This window comes from Miniopterus schreibersii (genome assembly GCF_964146895.1).
Source record: "Miniopterus schreibersii genome assembly, chromosome: 4".
Lineage (NCBI taxonomy): Eukaryota > Metazoa > Chordata > Mammalia > Chiroptera > Miniopteridae > Miniopterus > Miniopterus schreibersii.
The window spans coordinates 17,283,006-17,308,455 of NC_138105.1; the positions used below are offsets into that span (position 1 = coordinate 17,283,006).

Sequence of the window (25,450 nt, forward strand, 5' to 3'; positions counted from 1 at the left end):
ACTTGCCCCGAGCGCAGTGGGAAGGGAGGGCCACTGGGGGTGATCTGGGGGTCCTGGCGGGAACAGGATGGATCTGGAGGTGCAGATGGCCCTGGAAGAAGGCACTAGGGGAGACACTTCCTCTGCCTCGACTTCCCGGGGGACAGGATAGGGACAGGTGCTGGAGTGAGGTTAGGAAGGGAATTCGGGAGGGGTCCCAGATGGGGGCTCGGGTAGGATAAGTGTAAAGTGAAAAGCCAGGGAGGGGGACGGCCTGTGTATCCGGGCCCCGGCTAGTAGGAAGATAGCAAAGGGGGATCCTGGCTTTGGGGAGCGGCGCTCGGGGTCCCCTCCCAGTGGGACCAGAGCGGTCCGGAGCTCCACCTCCCGGCCGGGGTGGGGGGGACGGGGAGGCGGGCGGGAGGCGGGCGGGCGAGCCTGGAGGGGGAGGAGGGAGGGGGCGGGACGGCTGTGCGCTCTGCTGGCTGCTGGCTCCGCTGCTGCCGCCGCCGCCGCTGCCGCCTCACACTCGGGGAGCGGGAGCGCGGCGCGGACGCGGAGCCGCCGGGGCTGCTGCGCCCACAGCCCGCCGGAGCCGGAGCCGGAGCGGGAGCCGGAGCCGGAGCCGGAGCCTGAACCGCAGCGCCAGCTCGAGCCGTGCGGAGCCGCAGCCCGGGCCGGGGCCGGTGGTGGCTCATGGACTGCAAGGCCCGCTGCCGGCGCTGCCCCGAGGCGGGTAAGGATCCGGCGGCGGCCGCGGTGGCGGTGGCTCCCGGCCCGGAGCGGCCATGGTCGGCGGGAGCTGCGGGAGGGGCGCTCACCCGAGCTGAGGCCAAGGGGGCCCTGCCGGTCCTCAGCGTGCAGGGACAGAGGTGGGAGAGGCTGGGAGCTCGGGGTGGGGATTGCGGCCGGGGCACCCTGGCCTCCAGGGTCCGCGGCGAGAAGCCGAGCGGGGAGAGGGGGTTCAGAACCGGACCCCAGCTTCGGCGTCCCGCACCCATGCTCGCTTGGAGCCGCGGGAATAGGAGACTCTAGGAGCGCGCGGGATGGAGATGGTTTGGGGGAACGCAGCCCTCAGTTTGCGGGGGCTCCCCGAGGACGAAACAGCAAGGACCCTCATTCACGACGCACACACACACTTGTTGGGCAGCCAGCGCTGCTCGCTCAGGCACTTCCAGCTCCCCGCGGGCACCCTGAGGACCAGACCGCGGACATATGTACACGCAGACGTACATCCGTTCATACGTGCGCACAGACACCCGCCCGCACACCCGCGCCCGCTGGGCACCGGCGCCGGCTCGGAAACCGCCTCAGTGCCGGCGAGTTCAGCCGCGGGGACACGCAGCCCGTGACCATACGGAGCGGCGGAAAACAGCCGGTGTGACATTCGGACACAAACACAATCCTGTGCCCTCGTGTAAGAGTCTCACGGCCGCGGTTCTCCAGATGAACACGCAAAACCTGGCTTCGCACACGCACACACACATATTCCTTTAAGGAGCACACCCTAACACACATTACGTTACCGCCCCCTCGGCCAGGCACAGGTACACATCACAGGTCGGCTTGCACCCCTCGACTGCACCCACATAAACGCACACCCCGGCGTCTCGGCGCACGCCTGGAGGGCACACACCCCGGCGCGGTCAGGCACCTGCAGCGGCGCCTCACGGTCACAAACACGAAACCCACAGTTTCACACGTCTTATCTGTGGGTGTCTCACACACCTCGCACCGACAGTGTCACATTACACCGTGCAGCGTACACACACACACACACACACACACACACACACACACACACACACACACACACACACACACACACTCTGTCCCTCTCCTTCGGAGGCCGGATTCCGTCCGGGGAAGCCGGGGCCACCCTGCGAGCCCCCAAGGCCCCTTCTCCGTAATCACATTGTTGTTGTAAATATCCGCCCAGCGGGAACCCGGAGGCCGGCGGGGCCGACTTCCCCCCGGCGCCTCCCCACCCCCACTCGGGGCAGGGCCGGCGGGGTGTTCCCGGAACCAGCTGGACCTGGCTGGCCGCGCCATCCCGCCTTCCCGGGGCTCCGGAGCCCTGGGCCCATTCGCAGAGGGCTCGAGCCTGGCGAGGTGCCTGCGACCCTCCCTGGGCCGCGTAGCCGCGTTCCCGGAGCCACCTGGGTCCCCAGCACACCTGTTCCCCTCTCGCACCTGGGCGCCGCCTCCGCCGGCTCCGGGCCGCAGGCCCGAGTCCCGTGCGCCTTGCAAGGCCCCGGGGCCAGAAGGGAGATCGCGGCGCGGGCAGGAGCAAAATTGGTAGGTGAGATGAACCCGCACCCCCTTCCCCCCAGCTGTCCTCGCCAGCCCAGACTTCTGGCCTCAGTTTCCCCAGGAGTGGTCGGCGACTGTTCCTGCTAGCAGGAAATAGTCGGGGCGGCGTTGAGGTCTTTGAGGATTGCACGCGGGGGCAAAGACCCCTTTTCCGCCCGCCGTGAGAGGGTCGTTTTGTGAGAACGTCCCCTCCGGGCCTGGCTCGCGGCTTTGTGATTCCGGCGCCAGATCCCTCCCGCCCCCTCCCGGAGCCCGCTGCGTGGCTCCGGCAGACGCGGGCTTGCGGGGGACCCGAGGCCGGAGATGCGGAGGGGCGATTCCCCGCGGCGGCCCCTGGGGCGGGGGGCGCAAGGGGCCCTTTGGCCATGGCGCGTTCTCACCGCGCGGTGCCTCCAACTCGCCTGGAGCTCCCCGAGGCCCGGCGCCGCCGGGGTGGGGGTGGAGCCGCCCGATCCCGAGGATGGTGGAGGAACTGTCGCCATCACCCCCTCTCCCCCACTCTCAACACTCCTGTGTTGGCTGGAAGGAGACGCCCCGCGCCCTGGGTGTGTGCGGGGAGCGCCGGCTGACCACCGCGGTGCAGGCAGAGGGTGCCCTGGCCCGCAGAGTCCAGGACGTGGTGCCGGGAGACTCAGGGAGCTTTCCATTACCTGCTCTGGGCCAACCCTAGCCTTACTGCCAGGAAAGAGGGCACCCAGCAGGTGTTTGTGACAGCCCAGAGGCCTGGGTGTGTGTCAGGGGAGGGGCAGGGTGTTACTTTCTTGACGTGGTATCTGGAAAGATTGAAATTTCTAATTACAACTAGACCAGGGCATGGGGTGGAACTGATGGGAGAGGGGTGAGAAAGACCTCCAGAGATGCCGGGGACAGTGTGGCAGGGGAGCAGGTCTGGCTTTCCTGCTTCCCCGCACCCAATCCCCGATTCCAAACGGGATCGGCTGAAAAAGGGGTGTCATGTTGGTCTGGCGTCCTCTTGGCAGAGGAGCTGCTGCTGTAGCTGCTCAGATAGAGGGAGTGAGCTAACTGCTGGGAAGAGTGGGATGGAAGGGCCAGAAGAGGGCCTGCAAGGGTGGGGGTGTGGCTGAGTGGGAATCAAGGCTGGGGGAGAGGAAATGGAGGAGGCCCTTCTGCTGCAGGGTGAGGGCTGCCCCTGCCACGAGCAAGGATAGTCGGTGCTGCAGGGAGATTCTTTCAGCAATGTGTGGAGCACCTGTCTGCCAGGGCCCATGGTGGTTGGTGAGCATGCAGTACAGTAGTAATATACATACCACCCTTGTCTTCATAGGTCTTCCCAACTGGCAGGGGATTGATTTGTCTATTTATTGAACCAATGAGTACCTACTATATGCCTGATGCTGGGAATAAAGTGCTCTAGTCAGTGATAAGAACATATGCACACATGCATGTTTATGTATCCGTTATAATGTAATAGACCTTGATGCATCAGCCCTTACTCATTAATTCCTCTCAAATAACTTCAAGAGGCAGGATGTATTATTTCCATTTCACAGTGTGGGAATGGGTTCAGAAAGGTGAAGTCACTTGGCCAAGGTCACACAGCTAGGAAGTGGTGGAGCAATGGTTTGAACCCTGACACTCTGGTTGAAGAATGCAGGTGCCTGGAAGCCCTGCAAAAGTTAATAGAAGGTTGTGGAAGAGAAGGGAGAGGAGCTGAGGGTTGGCTGGCACTTGTTCACTGTGGGAGGCCTCTGAACAGCTCCACCCCACACAGCCCTGCTTACTTACCCTCCTCGCCCAGACATTCACTTAGTCCCTTGATGTCTTGTGCTCCGTGTTGGTGCCTGTTGTGTAACAGTGCAGGGGTGGGGACTGCAGGATCCAGGGCTGACCTGGTCACTGGGATATTGATAGCTACCTCTGTGTTTCCTCTGTGGCCTCAGCATTCAGCAGGAAGTGGACCCTGATCCCGAGGTGGCTGGAAATGACGTTTCCAGGTGAACCCTCACCTCTGCTCTCCTCCCTTCCCAGATGTTGACACAGATACTGTTTTTCTTTGACCTTCCCTGGACTCTGCTTCATCTCATTGTATTCTTTAGACCTAAGAAGGACGAGTCAGTATCCCTGCTGAGGATCTGGTTTCTCAGGGTCCTGGCTGCCCATGTCACTGGGCCGAGGTGGGACAACCCTGCCAGGAAGGCAGCCAGGGCTTGGGGAGGGGCAGATAAGGCACTAACCGTTTCAAAGGCTGCCGTTGGGTTCTAATGACTCCCAATAACTAACCACTGGGCCAAAGTTCAGGGATGGTGGGAGCAGGGGTAAGGAAGGGCTGCCTCACTGCTGTTCGTGGCTGCTCTGAATCTCCCTACATCCCTAGGGTCCCTGAAGCAGCCTGGGAGGCCTGGGGTTCTTCAGGCCTTGAACCCTAGGCTCTCTCTTTCTGTTTCCCTCCTTGCCTGGCAGATTTGGCAGCCCAGGGATGGGGTGTGTGTGTGTGTTGGGGTGGGGGTACATAGCAAACATATTCTAGCCTGGTGGGTGATTTCTGTTGACTTCCCCTCCCCCATCCACCTTTCCCTCAGTCTCTGAGATAGGAAGAGGCATCGTCTTTCTCAAACCCTGACTTCCACTTTCTACTTCTGTGACTACTTCTCAATTCTAAGACAATTAATCATTCTTTTTGAGCCTCAATTTTATCATCTGTGCTGTGGGGAGCTGTGTGGGGAGCTGTGTGGGGAGGGTTGGGAGGATTAGATGAAATAATATATGTAAATGCAGTAAAATATCAGGGAGGGTTAACTGGGTCCTGGTGATGACAGGCAAGACGAGGATAAAAGCGGTGATGACAGAGTTCGCACTACTGAACTCCTAGGATTTAGTGTATCTCAAAGTTGATTCCAGAAGTTCAGGGCCATTGCTTTCTGCTGCAGGGAGATTTCTCCAGGTCCTTTTTCTGGAATCAGAATTCCTAAGGGTGGGGCCAGAAAAATCCTCATTTTAAAGGACCTCTCCAGGTGCTTCAAGGGCCTAAACCCTCTTCAACTCTAGCCTCTACTCTGGGTACCCTCCCCAACCCCATCCCCCCCATATTCTTTGTAAGTCTCAGGAACTCCCCTGCTCCCCCCCTACCTTCCTTGCCTTAGATATTCCTTTGTGGTTCTCTTTCCAGCTCAAAAGTTGAATACCATGATCCCTTCCTGGCTCCTCTGCTGATTGGCAAGGGATCTTTTAAGAGTGAGAGAGAGAATTGTACTGCTGGGAGGCCAGAGGGGTTAGACCCCCAGGTTGTGACCTTGAGATGGGGAAGGAAACCCAAGCTACAAATCAAAGTCACCCTAACTCTGCCAAACCATGGACCTCTGAATTTGTAGCTAAAATTTGTGAGCATTCATTTTTCTTGGAAAAATCTGAAGCATAGATTCATAACATTCATAAAGGTGGAATGTGACCCAAAAAGTGTAAGAATCCTTGATCTGAAGAGCGTGAGTGGAGGCAACGAATCACTGCCTTATTTCTCCTCTTTGTCACGTTTAGGGTAATTCCCTTGTAACCCCAACCCTGTCAAGACTTATGCATGGAATTGGTGTGCACAGTGATCCCGTTGTGTGTGCACTGTGGGGGTGGGAGTGGGGGTGGGGTGGGAGTGGGGGTGAGGCAGAATAAGGTGCCCAGAGGGGAATGAGGTTCTTTGGAGACAGGTGTGTTTGGGTTTGGGCATGGTGGTCAGATAAGCCCTGTGTCTGGTCCATGAAGGTAAAGGGAAAATGGGTGGAGAGTAAATCCAAATGGAACATCATATAAATTCTTTTTTTTACATTGTATAACAGTTTGTTTGATAATTTTCTGTCTCTTCCAGAATGGAAGCCTAGGGAGGGCAGGGAAATTCCTCCTTCTTTTGAAGACATTAAGATTGTCGTTGGGAACAAGCACACACTAATCTGATAATGATCTCACATACTTTAAGCACATTCTGAGAAGTGACCAGGGAGGGGCTGGGCTTTGGGTAGGCCATGGCGAGGAAGTGAAGTGTTTAACTTGTGTAAGGAATCTGTATGTTCAGTGAGCATTTGCTGAGAGTCTACTATGGACATAACCAGAGAAAAATTAAATTTGACCCCAGCAGGTTCTCAGTAGGGGAACTGGGCAAGAAAACTATCAAGGACCACACCAAAAGTGCCAGGACAAGTTAAGCCTGGGAGCTAAAATAATCAGTCATTCAGGAGCCCTTACTGAGTGCCTACTGTATTCCCATTCAAGGTGGGATCTTGAGGCTTTAGGAGTAAACAAAGCAGAGGCTCTCCTGCTCTCTTCTCAGTCTTGTAGGAAAGACAAACAATACAGTTTATTTCCCAAACAACTACGTAACTACAATTGTGCTTTTAGGGGCACTTGTTGTTGTTTTTGTTTTTCTTAAAAATATATCTTTATTGATTTCAGAGAGAGGAAGGGAGAGGGAGGGAGATAGAAACATGAATGATGAGAGAGTCATTGATCGGCTGCCTCCTGCATGCCCCCGACTGGGGCTCGAGCCGGCAACCCAGGCATGTGCCCTGACTGGGAATCAAACCACGATCTCCTGGATCCTAAGTCAGTGCTCAACCTCTGAGCCATGCCTGGCTGGACTAGGGGGCATTTGTTGAATGCTCACTGTTACTAGGCATTTAGCCCACATGATTTCAAACTCCCTAGGAAATAGGTAGTGTGATTCCCATTTTATAGATCAGGAAACTGAGGCTCTAAATCATTTTCTCCAGCTCATGTAGTCAGGAAGTGAGCAGCTGGGGTTTGCCTGAGACTGTTCAATGTCACAGTCCCTGCTCTTCTCCACCCTGCTGCTGCCTTACATGTGCCAAATGGGTACAACCACACAAAACTGACAAGTGGCCACTGAGTTAGAACCACTGACGGATCCATGACAGCAGATTGCATCTGTCCTGTTTGCTGCTGTGTCCCAGTACCCAGGACAAGGCTTGGCACATTGTAAGTGCAGCTAGAGAGTACTCAGATTTGTGAAGGAGCATGGGTGGGACCTGGAGAGTGAATGCAGGGAGACCTGTCCCTTCCTTCAGGATGTTTGGTGTTTGCCTGGAGAGGTGGAGGACTCAGGAATAGGTGCACAATACTGCCCCGATCCCTTAGCAATGAATCACTGCTGTGGTGTCCCAGGTAGCAGTGATTCATTGCTGAGGGATTGGGGCAGACAATAAGCAGCTGTGAGTTGGAGGCAGGAGAGGCCATTGTGGGGTGGAGAAACCTGGGGAGGATTCCTGGTGCACCAAAGCCTGCCTTCAGTGGGGTGAGTGTGGTCTGTCATAGAGCCTGGGATAGGATTTCCAAATGTGGGGCAGGTATTCCGGGTGCAAGTGGGGAAAAGAGATTGAACCTGAGCCCTTTGCTGAAAATGCTGGGCCAAAGACTTTGGATTTGACTAGAGGGGCTGGCCTTGGTTTTGTTGGAGAGGAGAAGAGAGTCAAGACTGTAACAGTGGCTGGCAGGTCTGGCTGGGGTCTGCAGATGCCTCAAGCTGGGGGGAGATAGGCTGAAGAAATGGGTCATTGTGGTGGGGGTGCCGCTTGCAGTTGGCTAAGGAATACAGGACTGATTGGAAGGATTTGGGGGTGAGCAGGGAGAGATGGGACTGGCCCTGTTAAGGTGGGGAGGGGCCAGGTGTGAAATAGAGACCAGATGTTTGCCAGGACCGGGATCAAATAAAGCCAGATGTTCTTATTGAGAGACTGAGAGCAGGGGAGGGGGGTGTGATCAGGGAAAGGCTGGTGGTGTCATTGGCACCTCTGTCCCAGTTAGACCTGCTGGGCTCCCTGTCGCTAAGGACAGGCCAGGGCAGCTTCCAGTTCCAATTCCAGGGCTAGTCAGTTCAAACCACAGCCCTGACCCCAATCTTGACCTTTACTATCTTCCAGACATCTGTGGCGTCTTCCCTCCCACCCCCCCAGCGGCAGGCAGACAGGGAAGGGGAGGAACCCTGGGAACTGTATGTGTACCCACGCGTGGGTACTCAGGGGCCTGTGTGTCTTGGGGAGGCAGTTTGGGGAGGGCTAACACTTACTCCTCAGCTCTTAACTGTTTTCAGGCCTTGATTGGTGCCCAGTTCAAGTTGGCCCTTCATGGGAGTGGGTGATTTTTGTCAGACATGGATTTGAGATGACATACCTCATACACATACACTGACTTGGCATCTCGGGAGAGAAACGAGATGTCATCCCCTCCAGCCAATGAGTGGCCCTCAGTGTGGGCAGTAATGATCCAGGGTCTGGGGAGTAAGGGGTGCCTGTGTGTCTCTTACTGTGTTGGGGGGGGGGCTTGAGGCCTCACCCTTCCACTAGCCGTCTCTCTCTATCTCAGTATCAGGGTAATTACCATGGGTGACTAAGGCAGGATGCTGGTGAGAAGGCGGTGTTGGGCAAAGCACTGAGTAGAGAGCAGGGCGGGAAGGAGGGAGAGTCAGGTGGGTCAGGGCGTTCCATGGGCGGGAACTGCTCTAGACCTGTTCCAGGTCCCTTACCGGCTCCTCCAGCTGGGGCAGACACCACTGCTACACCCAGCTGTGGTGTGGGTGAGACTCAGGGTTCTGGGGTCTGGAATCAGGGTTCTGTGCTGAGCTGAGCTCTCCTTATTGGAGAGTAGTGTGTAGGTGGGAGAGGGAGAGGGAGGGGCTGGCTCTGGCCAGCCGGCAGGGCCAAATTCCTCCTCTTAGCTGACTGCCTGTTTTGCCTCTTCCCCTTGCAGCCCTCCTGATTCTGGAGCCTGCCAGGATGGGGCCCCTGAGGCCCAGCCCAGGCCCTGGGGGGCAACGGTTGCCGATGCCCCTCTTGCTGCTGGCACTGCTGCTACTCCTGCTGGCTCCATCCCCAGGCCACGCCACCCAGGTGGTGTACAAGGTGCCGGAAGAACAGCCACCCAACACCCTCATTGGGAGCCTCGCAGCTGACTACGGTTTTCCAGACGTGGGCCACCTGTACAAACTAGAGGTAGGCGCCCCGTACCTGCGGGTGGATGGCAAGACAGGTGACATATTCACCACCGAGACCTCCATCGACCGCGAGGGGCTCCGTGAATGCCAAAACCAGCTCCCTGGTGAGCCCTGCATCCTGGAGTTCGAGGTGTCTATCACGGACCTCATGCAGAATGGCAGTCCCCGGCTGCTCGAGGGCCAGATAGAAGTACAGGACATCAATGACAACACACCCAACTTCGCCTTACCGGTCATCCCGCTGCCCATCCCTGAGAACACCAACATTGGCTCACTCTTCCCCATCCCAGTGGCTTCAGACCGTGATGCTGGCCCCAATGGTGTGGCGTCCTATGAGCTGCAGGCCGGACCTGAGGCCCAGGAGCTATTTGGACTGCAGGTGGCAGAGGACCAGGACGGGAAACAGCCACAGCTCATCGTGATGGGCAACCTGGACCGGGAGCGCTGGGACTCCTATGACCTCACCATCAAGGTGCAGGATGGTGGCAGCCCCCCACGGGCCAGCAGTGCCCTGCTGCGTGTCACTGTGCTTGACACCAATGACAACGCCCCCAAATTTGAGCGACCGTCCTACGAGGCTGAGCTGTCCGAGAACAGCCCAATAGGCCACTCGGTCATCCAGGTGAGAGTCTCCTTTACCTCACTATCAGGGTGACCCACCTTTAGAAATGGGAGCCCACCCTAAGCTGGTGAGAATTCCCTTCACTTAGGGGGAAAACCGCCAGGATATTGTGGCAAGACCTCTGGGCCCCAGCCCCAGCCCCAGCCGGGTGAGACCTTCCCACAAGCCCCACCCCACCCTAGCAGGTGATATTACTTTCCTCTATCAAGCTACTTCAGTTGACAGTGACATAGCATGTGACTGGTAATTCCCCCATTCCCAAGGCAGATTCAACTTTGAGAAATCTCTGAGAAGTAAAACCCCCTCCCAAGTCAATTGATCCCCCCCACCCCGGCATGTGAGCCGAGCTGGAACAAGGGAGTCACCTTTTATCCAAGTAGAATCTCCCCAGAGAGGAGAGTATCTTCCCAACCGGGGCCCTTTGGATGTGAGATTTTGCTAAAGCTGGAGGACAGAGCTTTACTTGGTCCCCCTCCTTGACAGATGAGATCATTTTAGCCAGGCGTGTCCACAGAATTCTAGAAAACTACTCGGATGTGTTTATGCCAGCTTCCCCCACTAGGCACGGGCGCCCATGGATATGGGGTGCTTGGCACAGCGGGGGGTTTGGTTGCCTCTGCTGACGTTCTCAGCACCCCTCTCCATGGGAACTGCCCCAGGGGCTGGGCAGCTTGGTAGAGCCCAGGCCTGGGAGAGAGCAGAGAAAGCGTCCCTGCAGACAGGTGGGCGTATCTCCCACTGTCATCTCAGCCCTGGCCTCCTGCCAGCCCCAGCTCTTTTCTCCTTCCCCATGGGCTGAAGCTGTCTGTCTTTGATGTGAGGGAGCTGAGGAGGGCTTGGCATGCCTTGGACACCGTTACCCGTCCTAGGAAAGCCTTCATCCTATGTCCTCAACCTGAAGTGGGGCACAGGGAGGAGTCTCCACCCTTTTTTTAGAGGCTGGTGGACTGGAACCTATAGAAGAGAGACTGAGAAAGAAAAGGGAGACAGACAGTCGGGGATGATGAATAATAATAGCCTAGGTGCCAGGACTGCTCTAAACACATTATGTGTATTATATCATTTAATCCCCACAGTACAAGGTAAGCATTACCCCCATTTTACAGATGGGAAACAGTTCGTAGAGATTAGGAAACTTGCCTGATATCATCCAGCCTATATTTTCAGATCCCACCTTGGCCATGTCCAACAGTCTGGCTTCATAGCCTATGTGTGTGTAGCAGCTAACACCCCTCCCAGTGGGTGACGCAGCAGAGTGGGGCAGAGACAAGCCGAGAGGTAGACAGGGCAGCAGAGAGAGGGTGGGAAAGAACCAACAGTGGGAAAGAGAGACCAAAGTCGAGTCCTAGACGGACAAAGGGAGGTAAAATGTCAAGAGAGGCAGATAAGAAGCCAGGTGACCAATTAGAGACTGGGTGACAGTGGGAATGATAATGAAAATGTCGGGGACAGATAGAAAGATGGGGGTGTGTGGATTGAGGGGTGAGGAGAAACTGTTTGGATTTCAGAGAGGTGAGAGTTTGGCTCACAGGGGTGAGCAGAGACCAGGGTAGCTGGGAATCCATGCCCAGGGGTCTCCACTGTCGAAAAAGTCCTGGGAGGAAGGAGAAGAGACTAGCAGTGGCTTGAGGGCCCATTAGTTGCAGTGCCCAGCCCTGTGTTAGCCCTGATTTTCAGAGATGGACAGATAGGAGGCTGGATGGATGGACTAAAAGAGGGATCAGTGCTATTTAGGGAGCACTTGCCATGTGCCAGGCAGTGTTGGCCACTTGCACATATTATTGTGTTTAATTCTCACCACATCCCCGTAAAATTGGTTCTATTGTTATCCCCATTTTATACATTTGTAGACTGAGGCTTGGGGAGATTAAATAATTGGCCCAAGGTCACATAGTTGGGAAGTGGTAGAGCTCAGATTTGAACCTAGAACCTTTCTAATCTGCTCCCCAGAGCTCTGCCAAGTTGTGTCTGTCCCCTACTCCCCCACCCCACCTGTCATCACATTCTGTAGTACCTACCTCATGGCCGTTTCAACCAGGTTCCTGTTGCCCCCATGTTTGTATAGAGTGTGCGTCAGTGTTGGCATGGGAGGGCGTGCCCGATGCAAAGGGACAGACGGTTCATTGTTTGATGCTGGGAGCCCAGCCTGCTGCCAGCAGGCTCTGTGGCCTGCACCAACCCCTCCCTCCTGGCTGCAGGCTCTGCTGGATTCCTCAAGTTGGTGCCCAGCCAGCACCAGCCCAGTGGGAGGGGAAGAAGCTGCTGAAACAGGTTTCCCTGGTTTGACAGAACAGTGGCCTGGCCAGCTCCCTCTGACCCATATACCTACCTGGATGCATTCAAAAGAAATCCCCCCACCTGTGTCCTCCAGGTGGACATGTGAGTCTCCACTCATGTGCGCAAACACATATACCTTCCACAGTCACACGTAATCACGTGTATATATGTATGCATGCATATCATAGAGCATATGTCATCCACATGCACCGTCTCTACTGCTCACACCTTTCCAGCTCTGCAGAAGGGTTGAAGGCCAGTTTAATCGGATGGAAGGGCTGTACTGGCTGGACAGTTGGGTCCTCCTTCCCGTATTTGGGCAGATCAGTGTGGCAATGATAAGTAGAACTTAACTCTACCCTCTCTAGTAGTTGCTGTAGCACTGTGGAGCAGTTGCAGGCTGCGTCTGTGCTCTGTAGGAACTAGATCAGGAGTATGTGCGAGAGCGTCCGCACTGGGAAAAGGGCAGCACACCCGCTGCTTTTGGGAGGGGTGCCGTGTTAGATCAGTCATGTCTGCGTGCTCGTTTGAAAGGCAGCGCATGCATCTTCCCCCCTCCACAGTTGCTTTTCAGAGAGAGTGGAAAGGGCAGAGAAAGAGAGAGAGAAGCATCGATGTGAGAGAGAGACATCGATTAGTTGCCTCCCGCAAGCACCCCAACCTGGGCTGGGGATCAAGCCTGCAACTGAGGTACATGCCCTTGGCCAGAATTGAACCCGGGACCCTTCAGTCCGCAGGCTGACGCTCTAACCACTGAGCCAAAGCAGCTCGGGCAGTGAGTGCACCTTAATTTGCTATTCTGACTAACCCATCCCTGTTTTCCTTGGTTTTCTCCCCTGCTTTGTAGGTGAAGGCCAATGACTCAGACCAAGGTGCCAACGCAGAGATCGACTACATGTTCCACCAGGCACCCGAAGTTGTGAGGCGTCTTTTGCGACTGGACAGGAACACTGGACTTATCACTGTGCAGGGCCCCGTGGACCGTGAGGACCTAAGTACCCTGCGTTTCTCAGTGCTTGCCAAGGACCGAGGCACCAACCCCAAGAGCGCCCGTGCCCAGGTGGTGGTGACTGTGAAGGACATGAACGACAACGCTCCCACCATTGAGATCCGGGGCATAGGACTGGTGACCCATCAAGATGGGATGGCTAACATCTCAGAGGACGTGGCAGAGGAGACAGCTGTGGCCCTGGTGCAGGTATCTGACCGAGATGAGGGAGAGAATGCAGCTGTCACCTGTGTGGTAGCAGGTGACGTGCCCTTCCAGCTACGTCAGGCCAGTGAGACGGGAAGTGACAGCAAGAAGAAGTACTTCCTGCAGACCACCACCCCCCTCGACTACGAGAAAGTCAAAGACTACACCATTGAGATTGTGGCTGTGGACTCTGGCAACCCCCCCCTCTCTAGCACCAACTCCCTCAAGGTGCAAGTGGTGGATGTCAATGACAATGCACCTGTCTTCACCCAGAGCGTCACAGAGGTCTCCTTCCCGGAAAACAACAAGCCAGGTGAAGTGGTGGCTGAGGTCACTGCCAGTGACGCCGACTCGGGCTCCAATGCTGAGCTGGTTTACTCCCTGGAGCCCGAGCCGGCTGCCAAGGGCCTCTTCACCATTTCACCTGAGACTGGAGAGATCCGGGTAAAGACATCCCTTGATCGGGAACAGCGGGAAAACTACGAGTTGAAGGTGGTGGCAGCCGACCGGGGCAGCCCCAGCCTCCAGGGCACAGCCACCGTCCTCGTCAACGTGCTGGACTGCAATGACAATGACCCCAAGTTTATGCTGAGTGGCTATAACTTCTCGGTGATGGAGAACATGCCAGCACTGAGTCCGGTAGGCATGGTGACTGTCATTGATGGGGACAAGGGGGAGAATGCCCGAGTGCAGCTCACAGTGGAGCAGGACAACGGTGACTTTGTTATCCAGAACGGGACAGGCACCATCCTCTCCAGCCTGAGCTTTGATCGGGAGCAGCAAAGCACCTACACCTTCCAGCTGAAGGCGGTGGATGGCGGCGTCCCACCTCGCTCAGCTTACGTTGGCGTCACTATCAATGTGCTGGATGAGAATGACAACGCGCCCTTTATCACCGCCCCTTCCAACACCTCCCACCGGCTACTGACCCCTCAGACACGTCTTGGCGAGACGGTCAGCCAGGTGACAGCTGAGGACATTGACTCTGGTATCAATGCTGAGCTGACCTATAGCATTGCCGGTGGCAACCCTTACGGACTGTTCCAGATTGGGTCACATTCGGGCGCCATCACCCTGGAGAAGGAGATTGAGCGGCGCCACCATGGGCTGCACCGTCTGGTGGTGAAGGTCAGTGACCGTGGCAAGCCCCCACGCTATGGCACAGCCCTGGTCCACCTTTATGTCAATGAGACCCTGTCCAACCGCACGCTGCTAGAAACCCTGTTGGGCCACAGCCTGGATACGCCACTGGACATCGACATTGCTGGGGATCCAGAATATGAGCGCTCCAAGCAGCGCGGCAACATCCTCTTTGGCGTGGTGGCTGGCGTGGTGGCTGTGGCCTTGCTCATCGCCCTGGCGGTGCTCGTGCGCTACTGCCGGCAGCGGGAGGCCAAGAGTGGCTACCAGGCTGGTAAGAAGGAGACCAAGGACCTGTATGCCCCCAAGCCCAGCGGCAAAGCCTCCAAGGGAAACAAAAGCAAGGGCAAGAAGAGCAAGTCCCCGAAGCCTGTGAAGCCAGTGGAAGATGAGGACGAGGCTGGGCTGCAGAAGTCCCTCAAGTTCAACCTGATGAGCGATGCCCCTGGGGACAGCCCCCGCATCCACCTGCCCCTCAACTACCCACCAGGCAGCCCTGACCTGGGCCGCCACTACCGCTCTAACTCCCCACTGCCTTCTATCCAGCTGCAGCCCCAGTCACCCTCAGCATCCAAGAAGCACCAAGTGGTGCAGGACCTGCCGCCTGCAAACACATTCGTGGGCACTGGGGACACCACGTCCACAGGCTCTGAGCAGTACTCCGACTACAGCTACCGCACCAATCCCCCCAAATACCCCAGCAAGCAGGTAGGCCAGCCCTTGCAGCTCAGCACACCCCGGCCCCCACCCCACCCCTACCACGGGGCCATCTGGACTGAGGTGTGGGAGTGACAGAACAGGTGTGTTGGGCGTATGTGCTCACTGGCCCATGGGGGTGCTGGCCCAAGCCAGCGGTGGGAGGTAGGACCAAAGATCTGGGGATGCTGGGGTCCTGGTTGCCTCACCCAGACATGGAAGGTTAGGCAGTGAAAATGGAGGGATGGTGTGATCTCCTCCTGTCCCCTCCCCACTGGGAGAGGCCTGTGACTTGTGAAATCCCTGGACACTGGACCAGCTGCTGGGTCTTGCAGGTGGGGGCTGATGGGCAGGTGAGCAGGTGTTTGGAGGCAGAAGGGGAGAGGGAAGTGGAAAAGTCTACTCCAAACCTGGGTCTCCATCTGAGACCAGCCATGGTGCTTCTCTAAAGGGAAATGGGAGTCCTGGGCCTGGTGGGTAACTGGGTGGGGACTCTGTCGGGGGGGGCCTCCCCATTTGTGCCTTCTATGTGTACTGTGTGTCACCCTCTTCCCCACCCCAGGTTCCTTGGGCCGGGCCCCAGTTTCCCGGCCCCGATCCCAAACACTTATCTTTGACAATAAAGTTCTCTATTTTTGGAGTTTTGGTTTCTTATTTTCCTGGAACTGAGAGAAGGATTGAGAGAGACTGGAAACAGCCCTTTGCTCTTAGGTCCTGACCCAATTTTCCCATCCCTTCTTTCTGCCCCTTCCCACATCCTAGAGCTGCTCCTCCACTCCAACCCTATCTTAATTTACCGTCTTCCTATCTACCCCATGTCCATGTCCATGTCCTGGGGAAAGTGCCCTTCCAGGTAGCCTTCAACCTGTCCCTTTACCCCACGCTTGTGAGGCCTTCTCCTTAGGAATGACACTTCACCAAGAGAGGGCAGGTGGGGATGCACCCAGGTCCTTAGTGCTTGGCCTTGCCAATCTGCCCAGGTTGGGCAGTCTCGGACAGGACTCAGACCAGAGCACCTGGCGGGGGTGGAGTGCAGCCTGCCTGTCTCAGGCGAAGGCAGATAACCTCTTGATTATAGCAGCCACCTCCCCTCAGGTCAAGATCTTCCCAAGTCCCTTTCCCAGCCTCTTTATCCCAATACCACTCAACACCCAGCAATTTAGCTGGCCCTGCCCTGTGTGTCCCCGCCATGATCACCATCTTGGGCTGCCCGCAGGGAGGGCCCAGAGAAAGGGGAGGGAATCCTTAAGTCCTTTGAATTGACCTGCACTGTATCTCCACTTTTAAGGTGTTCCCTGCTGACTGGGCAGAGGCATCCCAGTCCTGCCGGCTCCCTTCCCTTCCTTCAGCTCCTTGCTCTGGCCACCTGGGTTGCTGGCTCTCACTCTCTCTCTCTCCATCTCTCACTTCTTGCTCTCTTGGGTATTCCTGAGCTGTGCCTTAGGGGGAGGGAGGCTAAAGTCTGGGTGAGGGACCTCAGGTCCTGGGTGAGTCTCTGAGGCCAGAGGCAGCCTGTCTCCACGGCAACTGAAGAGGCTTGAGACAGTCTCAGGAGGTCCAAGGCGCCAGTTCTCTATTTTGATTCCATCCACAAACTCACCTATGTCCTAGGGGGTAGCCCCAAAGTAAAAACTCCTGGGGGCTTTGGAGGAGCGGGGCGTGGGGATGTGAAATCTAGTTTTATCTCATTTCTCCCGGACAAATTAGCATCTCTTGGGTGACCTCCAGCAACTCCTGACCAGTCATTCTTTCTCTTTTGTTCCTACCTTGCTGCTATCAGCTCTTCCTTCTGTTCCTTTAGCTCCTTCATCCCATTTCTTTCCCAGAGTCTGAGGGGTTGTCCCTGACTTGGCTTCAGTCCAAACCGTGGGTGGAGCTACATTGCAAACCTCCCAACATTCAGACTCAACCAAACTGCAACACCATTGTCATCACCAAAACACAAAGGCTGAGTTCCTGCTGTGTGCTCAGATGGCACTAGACCCCGAGGCTAAGTGGTCGCATTTGTGCAAGATGTACTAGTGAGATGAGGCAATTGAGAATCAAGCGTCGAGTGAGAAGTGCCAAAGTACAACTTTTCCCAACTTGTCCCAAGACTACTTCTGCTACTACTTGCTTCCTTTTTTTTTTTTTTAGTTTTTACTAGGTGCAATGTACCACGCTAAGCACTTTATGTGAATTAGCTCATTCAGTGCTCGTAACTCTTGGTGACGTAAGTCATTATAATGCTCATTTTACAGAAGTGATAACTAGTTAGTGATGAAGTCAGAATTCAAGCACAAAGCATCATGAAATCCAACTTCCAGAGTCTGCTGTTAACCATTACGCGATAAAAAAGGGCTTCTATGATCAAGTTAGTTTTGGCAGTAAGAACTGCACAATCACATCCTATTAAAGGCTCTGCGAAGCCTGCAAGAAAGGGGGGACCTGTTAAACTCTATAACTCTGGGTTTTCCAAATTCATTTGACCACAGTGCCCTCTCCCTTTCTTTGAGGAGCACAGTGCGGGAAGACCTGCGTAGGACATGGAGCGGGCTCATGGAAGGAGAATGTGAAACTCAATAAGTAGGAGTTGGGCAGGAGGTTTCACCCTGTGAGCCAGTCCTGAGTCAGGAGTGAGTGTGACCAAGTTGGGGACAGGGAGAGGGCAAAAAGGGGAGTGAGTATTCTGGCTGGAGCAGAGGGTGTAGGAGAGAGCTGAGGGATGAAACTGGAAGAACTAGAGGTTGTAGAGGACACGGGTGCCTTGCCAAAAGTTTCTTAAGAGGAAATGGGAGCCACAGAGAGCTCATGAGTTTTGGATGAACTGAGTTTTACAAAGTTCACCGGAGTGTGTGGTGGACTTAAAGGGAGTAGGAGGGAAGGTACAGGATTGGAAGTCTATGGTCTGAGCTAAGATGGTGGCAGTGGGGATGATGGATGGATGCATTTGGCTGGACTTAAGGAGAAAAGACCCATAGGACTCAAGGGATGATTAAATATGGGGTAGGGGTGGGGAACAAGGGGACAGCTATCAGGATCCCAAGTAGATAGACATCATCCTCTCAGTCTGGGTGACCAGATAGTGATGAGATCATTGCCCATGCGGAAGCTGATTGAAGAAAAAGAATTTGGTTTCAGACATATCTGAAGGGACAGTACAGACGGCCAACTGGAAATATCCAGCAAGTGTACAGAACTTCAGGGCTAGAGTTTGAGAGAGTTTTTGGATATAGGCTTTTTAGGATTTAATAGTAGAGAATTAAAGGAAACATTTGGTGTTGAGGATGAACCAACCCTCCATTTTACAGAAAAGAATCAGAAAAAAAGCTACCAGGTGATGTGCAGGACTGAAGCCTTAGATTACCAGGTGCGGGTTCTGCAGAGAGGGAGGAAAGGGAAGCGCCTGACAAGCAGACTGCCCAGTGCTTCCCAGACCCCTCCTGGAGCTTGTCCACTCCAACTCCAGGTGGACGATGCTCCTGTATGACCCCTCAGCCCCAAATGACCAGGTCAATTTTGGGGACCTTGTTGTCTTGTCATCACCCAGATCCTTCAGTGTTTTGAATCACAACATGGATCCCAAGAAGGGTGGCCTCTTCCTGAAGACGGTGTGGGAGCCAAGAATGGGAAGGCAGTTCTGGGCTGCCTTCCCATCAGCTCCAGAGCTCCTTGTCCTGACAGCCTCCCCCACCCCAGCTGCCTGGAATGGGATGGAGATTATGTGGGGTATCCGGAGGATGGGTCTGCAATCCCGGAACCACCTGTTCTGGCCGTCTTGAAAACCTATTGTGGGTTTTAGAGGAAAGACAAAGCACTGAAAAAGTCTTAGAGGATCGGAGGGAGCCTGGAAACTCATGGGCAAGGCCCTGGGCCTGGGCGGCTCCCACCGCTGCCCTCCAGGGGCCCTGGCTCTGTGCCCTCCACAACTCTTAATTTCTGGTTGGCAGGAAAACTGGTGGCGGTCCTAGGTGGGTGTTTGGGTGACTGTCTGGTTGTGCCAAGTGCCAAGCTGAGGTTGCCAGGTTCCTGGGGTGATCGTTAACCTGTGGCAGGCAGATAAGACTGCCGGCTGGGAGCAGCCTGTCACAGTTTCCACTCCCCCCACCGCAGTCCAAGCTTCTAAGTCTGGCTCCACCAAGCCCACAGCCCTTCCCAGAAACTCCTTCCTGTTTCCTAGAAGGAGTCTATTTGAGGACAGCCTTCCTAACCTCCTGATGGATGCCAAACCCCTCCCCCAATGCCCAGGTCCTCCTGGGCCCTGCCCTCTACTGTTAATACTGTTTCCTAATCTGGAGAGTGAGGGAGTTTCCATTGTCCTGCTTTCCCACCCCCCAAGGTGCCCTGGTTTGCTATCTGGCTCCCTTTCCTTCCCCTCCCACCTTTTTCCACTCCCAGGCCTCTCTGGAGGGGAATGAAGTGGGGACAGGGGGGCTGAGTGGGAGCGGACTCAGCAGGGAGTCCTGAGGCTGCCTACAGCATTACAAACCAGGCCAAGGAACAGGATCAGAAAGAGGTTGGCAACTCATTTCGATGGAGGCAATGGGAAGTTACAGAGCAATGAGACAGGTGAGGAGCTGGAGTTCGGGGGGTGCTGTTTGGAAAGTAGGGGACTGTTGTGGTATTGGTGAGCTGTTTTGGAATTAGGAGTCTGTACTGCTTTTAGGGAGCTGTACTAGAAATTGGAGGCTTGCTAGTGTGTAAAAGCTATGCTTGAACCACGGGACTTGGCTGGTATTGTGCTATTCTGGTGTTGGCTGTTCTGGAATTAAGGGAGGCTGTGCCAGTACTGGGAGGCTATGCTGTAACAGGTGGTTGTACTGGATTAGGCTTACTGTGGTGGCCTGGGGGCTATATTGACACTGGGGCCTATGCTGTGTTGGGACTTTCAGTATGTGGTCTTGGCTGTACTGGGAGCCGTCTTAGAATTAAGGGGAAATCCTCAATTAGGGGGTGTGCCTTCTGGGGGCTGTGCTGTGCTGGGGGGCTAGGCCTCTTCTTGGTTGCTGCTGAGGGGGGCTGGAAGGTCTGGGGATGGCTGAGGCTGGGGCCAGGTGTGGTGGTGGGTCCCATAGGGCAGCCTGGCTGGCCAACAGTGACAAGTTCTCTCCCTGCAGTTACCTCACCGCCGAGTTACCTTCTCCGCCACCAGCCAGGCCCAGGAGCTGCAGGACCCGTCCCAGCACAGCTACTATGACAGTGGCCTGGAGGAGTCTGAGACGCCATCCAGCAAGTCATCCTCAGGGCCCCGACTTGGTCCCCTGGCTCTTCCTGAGGATCACTATGAGCGTACCACCCCTGATGGCAGCATAGGAGAGATGGAGCACCCCGAGAACGGTGAGGGTTATCAGCATGGTCGGGGCACCCCAGGAACAAACAGAAGCTAGAAATGGCAATGAGACCTTAGAAATATCCTCCATTTATTGAGCTAATTGTATGCTCAGCAGTAATCACTGTGCTGAGTGCTTTCAGGTCTATGTTTCTTTAATCTTCACAGCCGCTCTCTGACCTGAGAACTTTATTGTGCCCACTTTACAGTGGAGGAAACTGAGGCTCAGAGAGGGTGAGTCACTTACCCACAACTATACATAGGAAGTGAGCACTGGGAGGGGTTCAAACCCAGGCTTCTTTCGCTCCAAAGGCCTTGCATTCAGCACTACATTATCCTGCCTCCCTGGGGACAGGACCCCTGGGAATGGTGGCCGGAGGGCTCAGGTAGTGGACATGGAACCTTGAGGGGACCTTGAGGTAAAGAGGGTCCCATAACAGGGTCAGAGGGCCTTGAGGAAAGGGAGGGTACCCTGGATGCTTTGAGGATCTCAGAGAAGGGTATCTTTATCCCCTTGGGGGAAGGAACAGGGTTTGACTGAGGAAAGGGAGTGGGGAGGTCTGGGAAGGGAAAGGCTTGTCTGGGAGGGAAGGATTGCAGGGTGGTGGCACAAGGGAGGTCCTGGCGGGAGCAGAGGTCAGTGTGGGACTATGTGGTGGGTATGCTTGAGAATGTGGTGTAGTGTGTGTGTGTGTGTGTGTGTGTGTGTGTGTGAAGGCATCCACAGCAGCCTATGGAGGGGCAGAGTGAATAAGCCTCCCCTTGGGATGGAAAGACTCTCTAGCTTGGAGGTGTCCCTGGGTCTCCCCCCTCCCTCAGTCCAAACTCTCCCAGCACCCCCGAAAAGATAAAAAGGTCCTCTCCTACCCCTGAGGCACTGGGCCCTGCCTAAGCTCCCAGGCCCAGGTCTCTGAGTGCCCGCCCCCGCCCTGCCCCTCCAGGCTCTGTCTCATGCCCGTCTCGTCCTTTTTGTGCCCGCGCAGAGCCGGCTGGTCGGAGCAGGCCCTGAGGCAGAGTGCCAGGTATGTGGGAGCTACTCTGGGGTCTGGGGGACTTGGCCCAGCACCCAGCCCCACCCACCCAAGGCCCGTGCTCTGCTCCGTGCCACTGGGGGTCCCCCAACTCTGCCCTGAGCTGAAGAGCCTTGGTGCCCTGAGGGTTAACAACAGAGCTATCCCCTCCTCACCTTGCACTGGCTGGAGGCCAAGCCGAGGTGGGTGGTGTCAGGGGAGCCCCTGCCTCAGGCAGTGCTGCTCAGTCACATCCCCTGAGGTGGGGTCACCACCTGATACTGTCCCTGAGTGAAGGCCTGTGACAGGAAGTGCTCATGGCTTAGCCGTTCCCATGGAGACCCTGCTGCCCAGCAACCACACCGGCTACTGCTGATGTCAGGCAGCCAACTCCTGTTCCCGTGGGTGTTCTGGGCAGGGAGCCGGGGCAAGGCCAGGGGTGGTGGTTGGTGTATGGGGCTGGAGTGAGGTGGGGAGGGGCTGCATGAGTGTGCTTGTGGGTGTGTGAGTGTGTGCTTCTATGTGAATTCCCCGCACAGAAGCTTGTCCCCTCCCCATGGCTTTAAAGCCTGGCCTTGCTCTGGGGTGGGGTGGGGTGTGGTTCCAGGACAGCTGGGAACCTGGTGAGGCTTGAGGGCCTTCAAAGCGAAAGTATGTGCCCCCCTTTGTCTGAGGATAGAGATGCCCAGTGTAGATGTGTGTGCCTGTGCTGATCTGAGGGCAGGTGTGTGGGTGTTTGTGTATGAGGGGGGGGTGGGGGGAGAGAGAGAGAGTCCTTAAGTGAGGAAGGGGGCACCTGCCCCATCGGAGGGTAGATTTGGGTGTCTAAGCATGTCTGGAGGTAGATGGCGGAGTTTGTAGATGAGCTGTGTGTTCATGCACCTGTCTGAGGGCAGGTTTGGTGGGTGTGTGCGAGCAGAGCTGGAGGATGGGTGAGGGCAGAAGGAATGTGTTTATTTAAGGAGAGATTGTGTGTGAGAGAGCGAGAGCATGTGGTGGATGCGGGGGGGCTGTCCATTTGAAGGCGTGTGTGCCTCAGCTCAGTGGGCAGGAAGGGGTGTGTGCCCCTGTTCTGAGGTGTCAGTGGGAGGCCATGGAGCAGAGCTTTGCAGGGCGCACTACCTGATGACCGTCCTTGCTGTCTCCTGTAGACCTGCGCCCTTTGCCTGATGTCGCGATGACGGGCACATGTACCCGGGAGTGCAGCGAGTTTGGTCACTCCGACACGTGCTGGATGCCTGGCCAGTCATCTCCCAGCCGCCGGACCAAGAGCAGCGCCCTCAAACTCTCCACCTTCGTGCCTTACCAGGACCGAGGAGGGCAGGAGCCTGCGGGCGCCGGCAGCCCCAGCCCCCCGGAAGACCGGAACACCAAAACGGCCCCCGTGCGCCTCCTGCCCTCCTACAGTGCCTTCTCCCACAGTAGCCATGATTCCTGCAAGGACTCGGCCACCTTGGAGGAAATCCCCCTGACCCAGACCTCGGACTTCCCACCCGCAGCCACACCGGCATCTGCCCAGACGGCCAAGCGCGAGATCTACCTGTGAGCCCCCTTCTGGCCCATGGCCAACCCCTTGTCCAGCCGCCGGCGAGCTCCCAGACGGGCCCAGTCCAGGGCCCACTCCTGACCCCTCCAGCGTGGAATTCCTGGCCAGGGCCCCAAGTGGGGGGGGAGTACTGGCCTCATGACCACGCTGGCCTTTGTCCCATGCAGGGTCCAGGTCCTCTCCCCTCACTTCAGCCCCCAGCCCCCAGGGAGCCCCTTCTTCCCCTTTATGGGGCTTCCCCATCTGATGCCCAAGAGAGCTCCTCTGCGGTGACTAGGCTCCCATCCCTTGACTTCCAGGGAGCACCCCCTCACTTTGGGCAGATGGTGGAATCAAGGGTGGGCAACACACTTTTAAGTCATTGTTTCCCGCATGGCCGACCAAGGCGGGGATAGGATGCCCCCATTCCAGCACTGAAGCAGGGCTGAACTGGGGAGCCCCCTCTCCCTGGGAACTCCCAGAGGAAACTCCTGACCACCAGGGGCTCCCGGAAGGGCTTTTGTTACCAAAGGTGGGGTAGGGATGGGGGTGGGAGTGGGGCGGAGGCCTTGTCTTCCTGTACTGCTCCTGGGCTGACCTGCCCACCACATGCCCATGCGTGTCCCACCTGGGCCCCCCCTTCCCTGCTGGTCATGCAGTGTCTGTATATAAGGACCTTGGAATGATGTCCCCATTTCTGCCTGATTTGCAACTTTTCTTGTTGATGTTGTGTTGTCTTGGGGGACCCCTCTGGGGGGGGACCTGCCCTGTGTCCCCTACTCCCTGCCACAGTGCCCCCCACCCCAGGCCTCTATTGTTCCATGTTGTAAATACCCCTGGGCCATGGTGGGATGGGGGTGCAGGCCAGGGAAACAACTAGTGGGTGGGGGTGGGGATGGGGGTAACATTTGCCTATCAGCAGAGCTGGGCTTTTATTTAATTTTTTTTTAAAAAAAATACAAATCTCTATTTTTTTGGAACTGTTGCGCTGTGCCCTGGGGGGAGATCCCCGCTCAGGCTGGCTCTCCCACATCCCAATGAGCATCACAGAGGGGCCCTGAGACTGTGGGGGGCAGCTAGACAGGGGTGGGATGACTGTGCCTCTGGCCTGGTTGGGTGAGTTGGGAGCAGGAAGGTTTGCTCAAGGGGTAGCTGATTGCTGCCCCCAATAGGGGGACCTGTACCCTGCTTCCTCCCTGCCCCCCACCCCCCAGCCCCTGCCATGACTGACCTGTCAGCCTGTAAAACCACCATTGCCTTGATCTCGGGGTGGGAAGGGCTGCCTCAGGGCACCCTGGGCTCCTGGCCCCCTTCTTCCAGTTGGGCTTCCCTTTCCCAGGGTCAGGGGTCCCGTGGGGGAGTGGGTAGGGAGATTGGGGGGCAGAGAAGCCCAGTCAGCCATGATGAGGTGGGATTCCTTTCTTCACCTCAGGGGGCCAGGGTGTGAGGGGCATCCTGTAGAGCCCCCATCTCCCACTGTGGCCATCTCAAAGCCTCAGTCCCTCTTCCTTCCAGAAACCCCCACTGCCTTGGCCCATACCTCTCCAGCGCCCCAGGGGCCCAGGCTGGGAGGCTGGAGACTCAGGGTATGGCCCTTGCTTGACTTAGTCTAAGCTTGGGGGGCGGCCCAAGGGTGGGAGGGGTGGGTACAGGCTGCTGGGTTGTCTGGTGCCTTTGGGAGCTGTGTTGCTGGGGTCTTGACTCCTGTAACCCCAGAGACCCCGCCTCCACCCCAAAAAGGCGAGGGAGCTGAAGAATCACCCTATACTCTGCTCCTTGCCCCTAACTTGGCTTGGAGTAACAGTGCTGGGAAGGAGAGCATTGTTAGGCTGGTGGCCCTAGCATACACAGCCCTTCTGTGGAGGGCAGGGGGTAGAGTGGGCTGGGGTGGCAGCATCCAGGTCTAGGGGTTGGCCAAAGGCTCCTTTCCCTGGGGGAGGCCCAGGAAGTGGGCTGGGGCTTATTAAAGAGACAGCCCCTCCCCCCTGCACAAACGGGGCAGGTGCAATAGTGATGGAGTTGGTAACATGGGGTGCCTGGCTGGTGGGGCAGTGGCCTCCTGGGTCCTAGAGGTCAGGATTCTGGCAAGAAGATTGTATGAGGCCCATTTGCTTGGTGGGGAGGGTGGTCCAGACAGGAGGCATTCCTGGGGTCAGTGGACTCCCCAAGAAGCCCCTGGTAGCCTGGGCATCCTGCTCTGGTCTTGGAGACCCCTGAGCACTGGGCAGAAGGGCAGAGAAGCATTTTGCACAATGGAGAAGCCAGAAGGAAGGGGTGGCCCAGTTGGCTGGGAGGGCTGAGAAGCACAGAGAAGGAGCCCTTCCACAGGCGAAGGCAGAGCCCTGAGCCCCCTGGTTGGGGTTGGGGCCCGCTGAGTCTGTCACCACCTGGGCACTTGAGAGGTGAAACCAAAGGTGGGCAGGGGATGGGTGACAG

The 25,450-nt window shown here is 56.5% G+C and overlaps 1 protein-coding gene across 2 annotated transcripts; it reads left to right on the forward strand.

Moving 5' to 3' along the window:
- Positions 1-513: 513 nt before the first annotated feature.
- On the forward strand, positions 514-23,701 carry PCDH1 (protocadherin 1). Of its 2 annotated transcripts, XM_081134797.1 has the most exons (6): positions 578-715; positions 8,998-9,863; positions 12,988-15,183; positions 20,268-20,487; positions 21,463-21,501; positions 22,641-22,714. In XM_081134797.1, exons 1-5 carry the CDS (start codon positions 676-678, stop codon positions 21,486-21,488), a joined length of 3,348 nt encoding a protein of 1,115 aa, XP_080990923.1. In that variant the 5' UTR covers positions 578-675; the 3' UTR covers positions 21,489-21,501; positions 22,641-22,714. The 2 variants fall into 2 exon arrangements, with proteins under 2 accessions (XP_080990924.1, XP_080990923.1); XM_081134798.1 differs by lacking the exon at positions 21,463-21,501 and having other exon boundaries at positions 514-715; positions 22,641-23,701.
- Positions 23,702-25,450: the final 1,749 nt, after the last annotated feature.

Bases quoted from the DNA above. Each gene is read 5' to 3' on its own strand.
- PCDH1 (XM_081134798.1), top strand. From the start codon at position 676: ATGGACTGCAAGGCCCGCTGCCGGCGCTGCCCCGAGGCGG. The intron at 9,864-12,987 runs GTGAGAGTCTCC...CCTGCTTTGTAG, and splicing joins TAGGCCACTCGGTCATCCAG to GTGAAGGCCAATGACTCAGA. The intron at 20,488-22,640 runs GTGAGGGTTATC...TGTCTCCTGTAG, and splicing joins GATGGAGCACCCCGAGAACG to ACCTGCGCCCTTTGCCTGAT.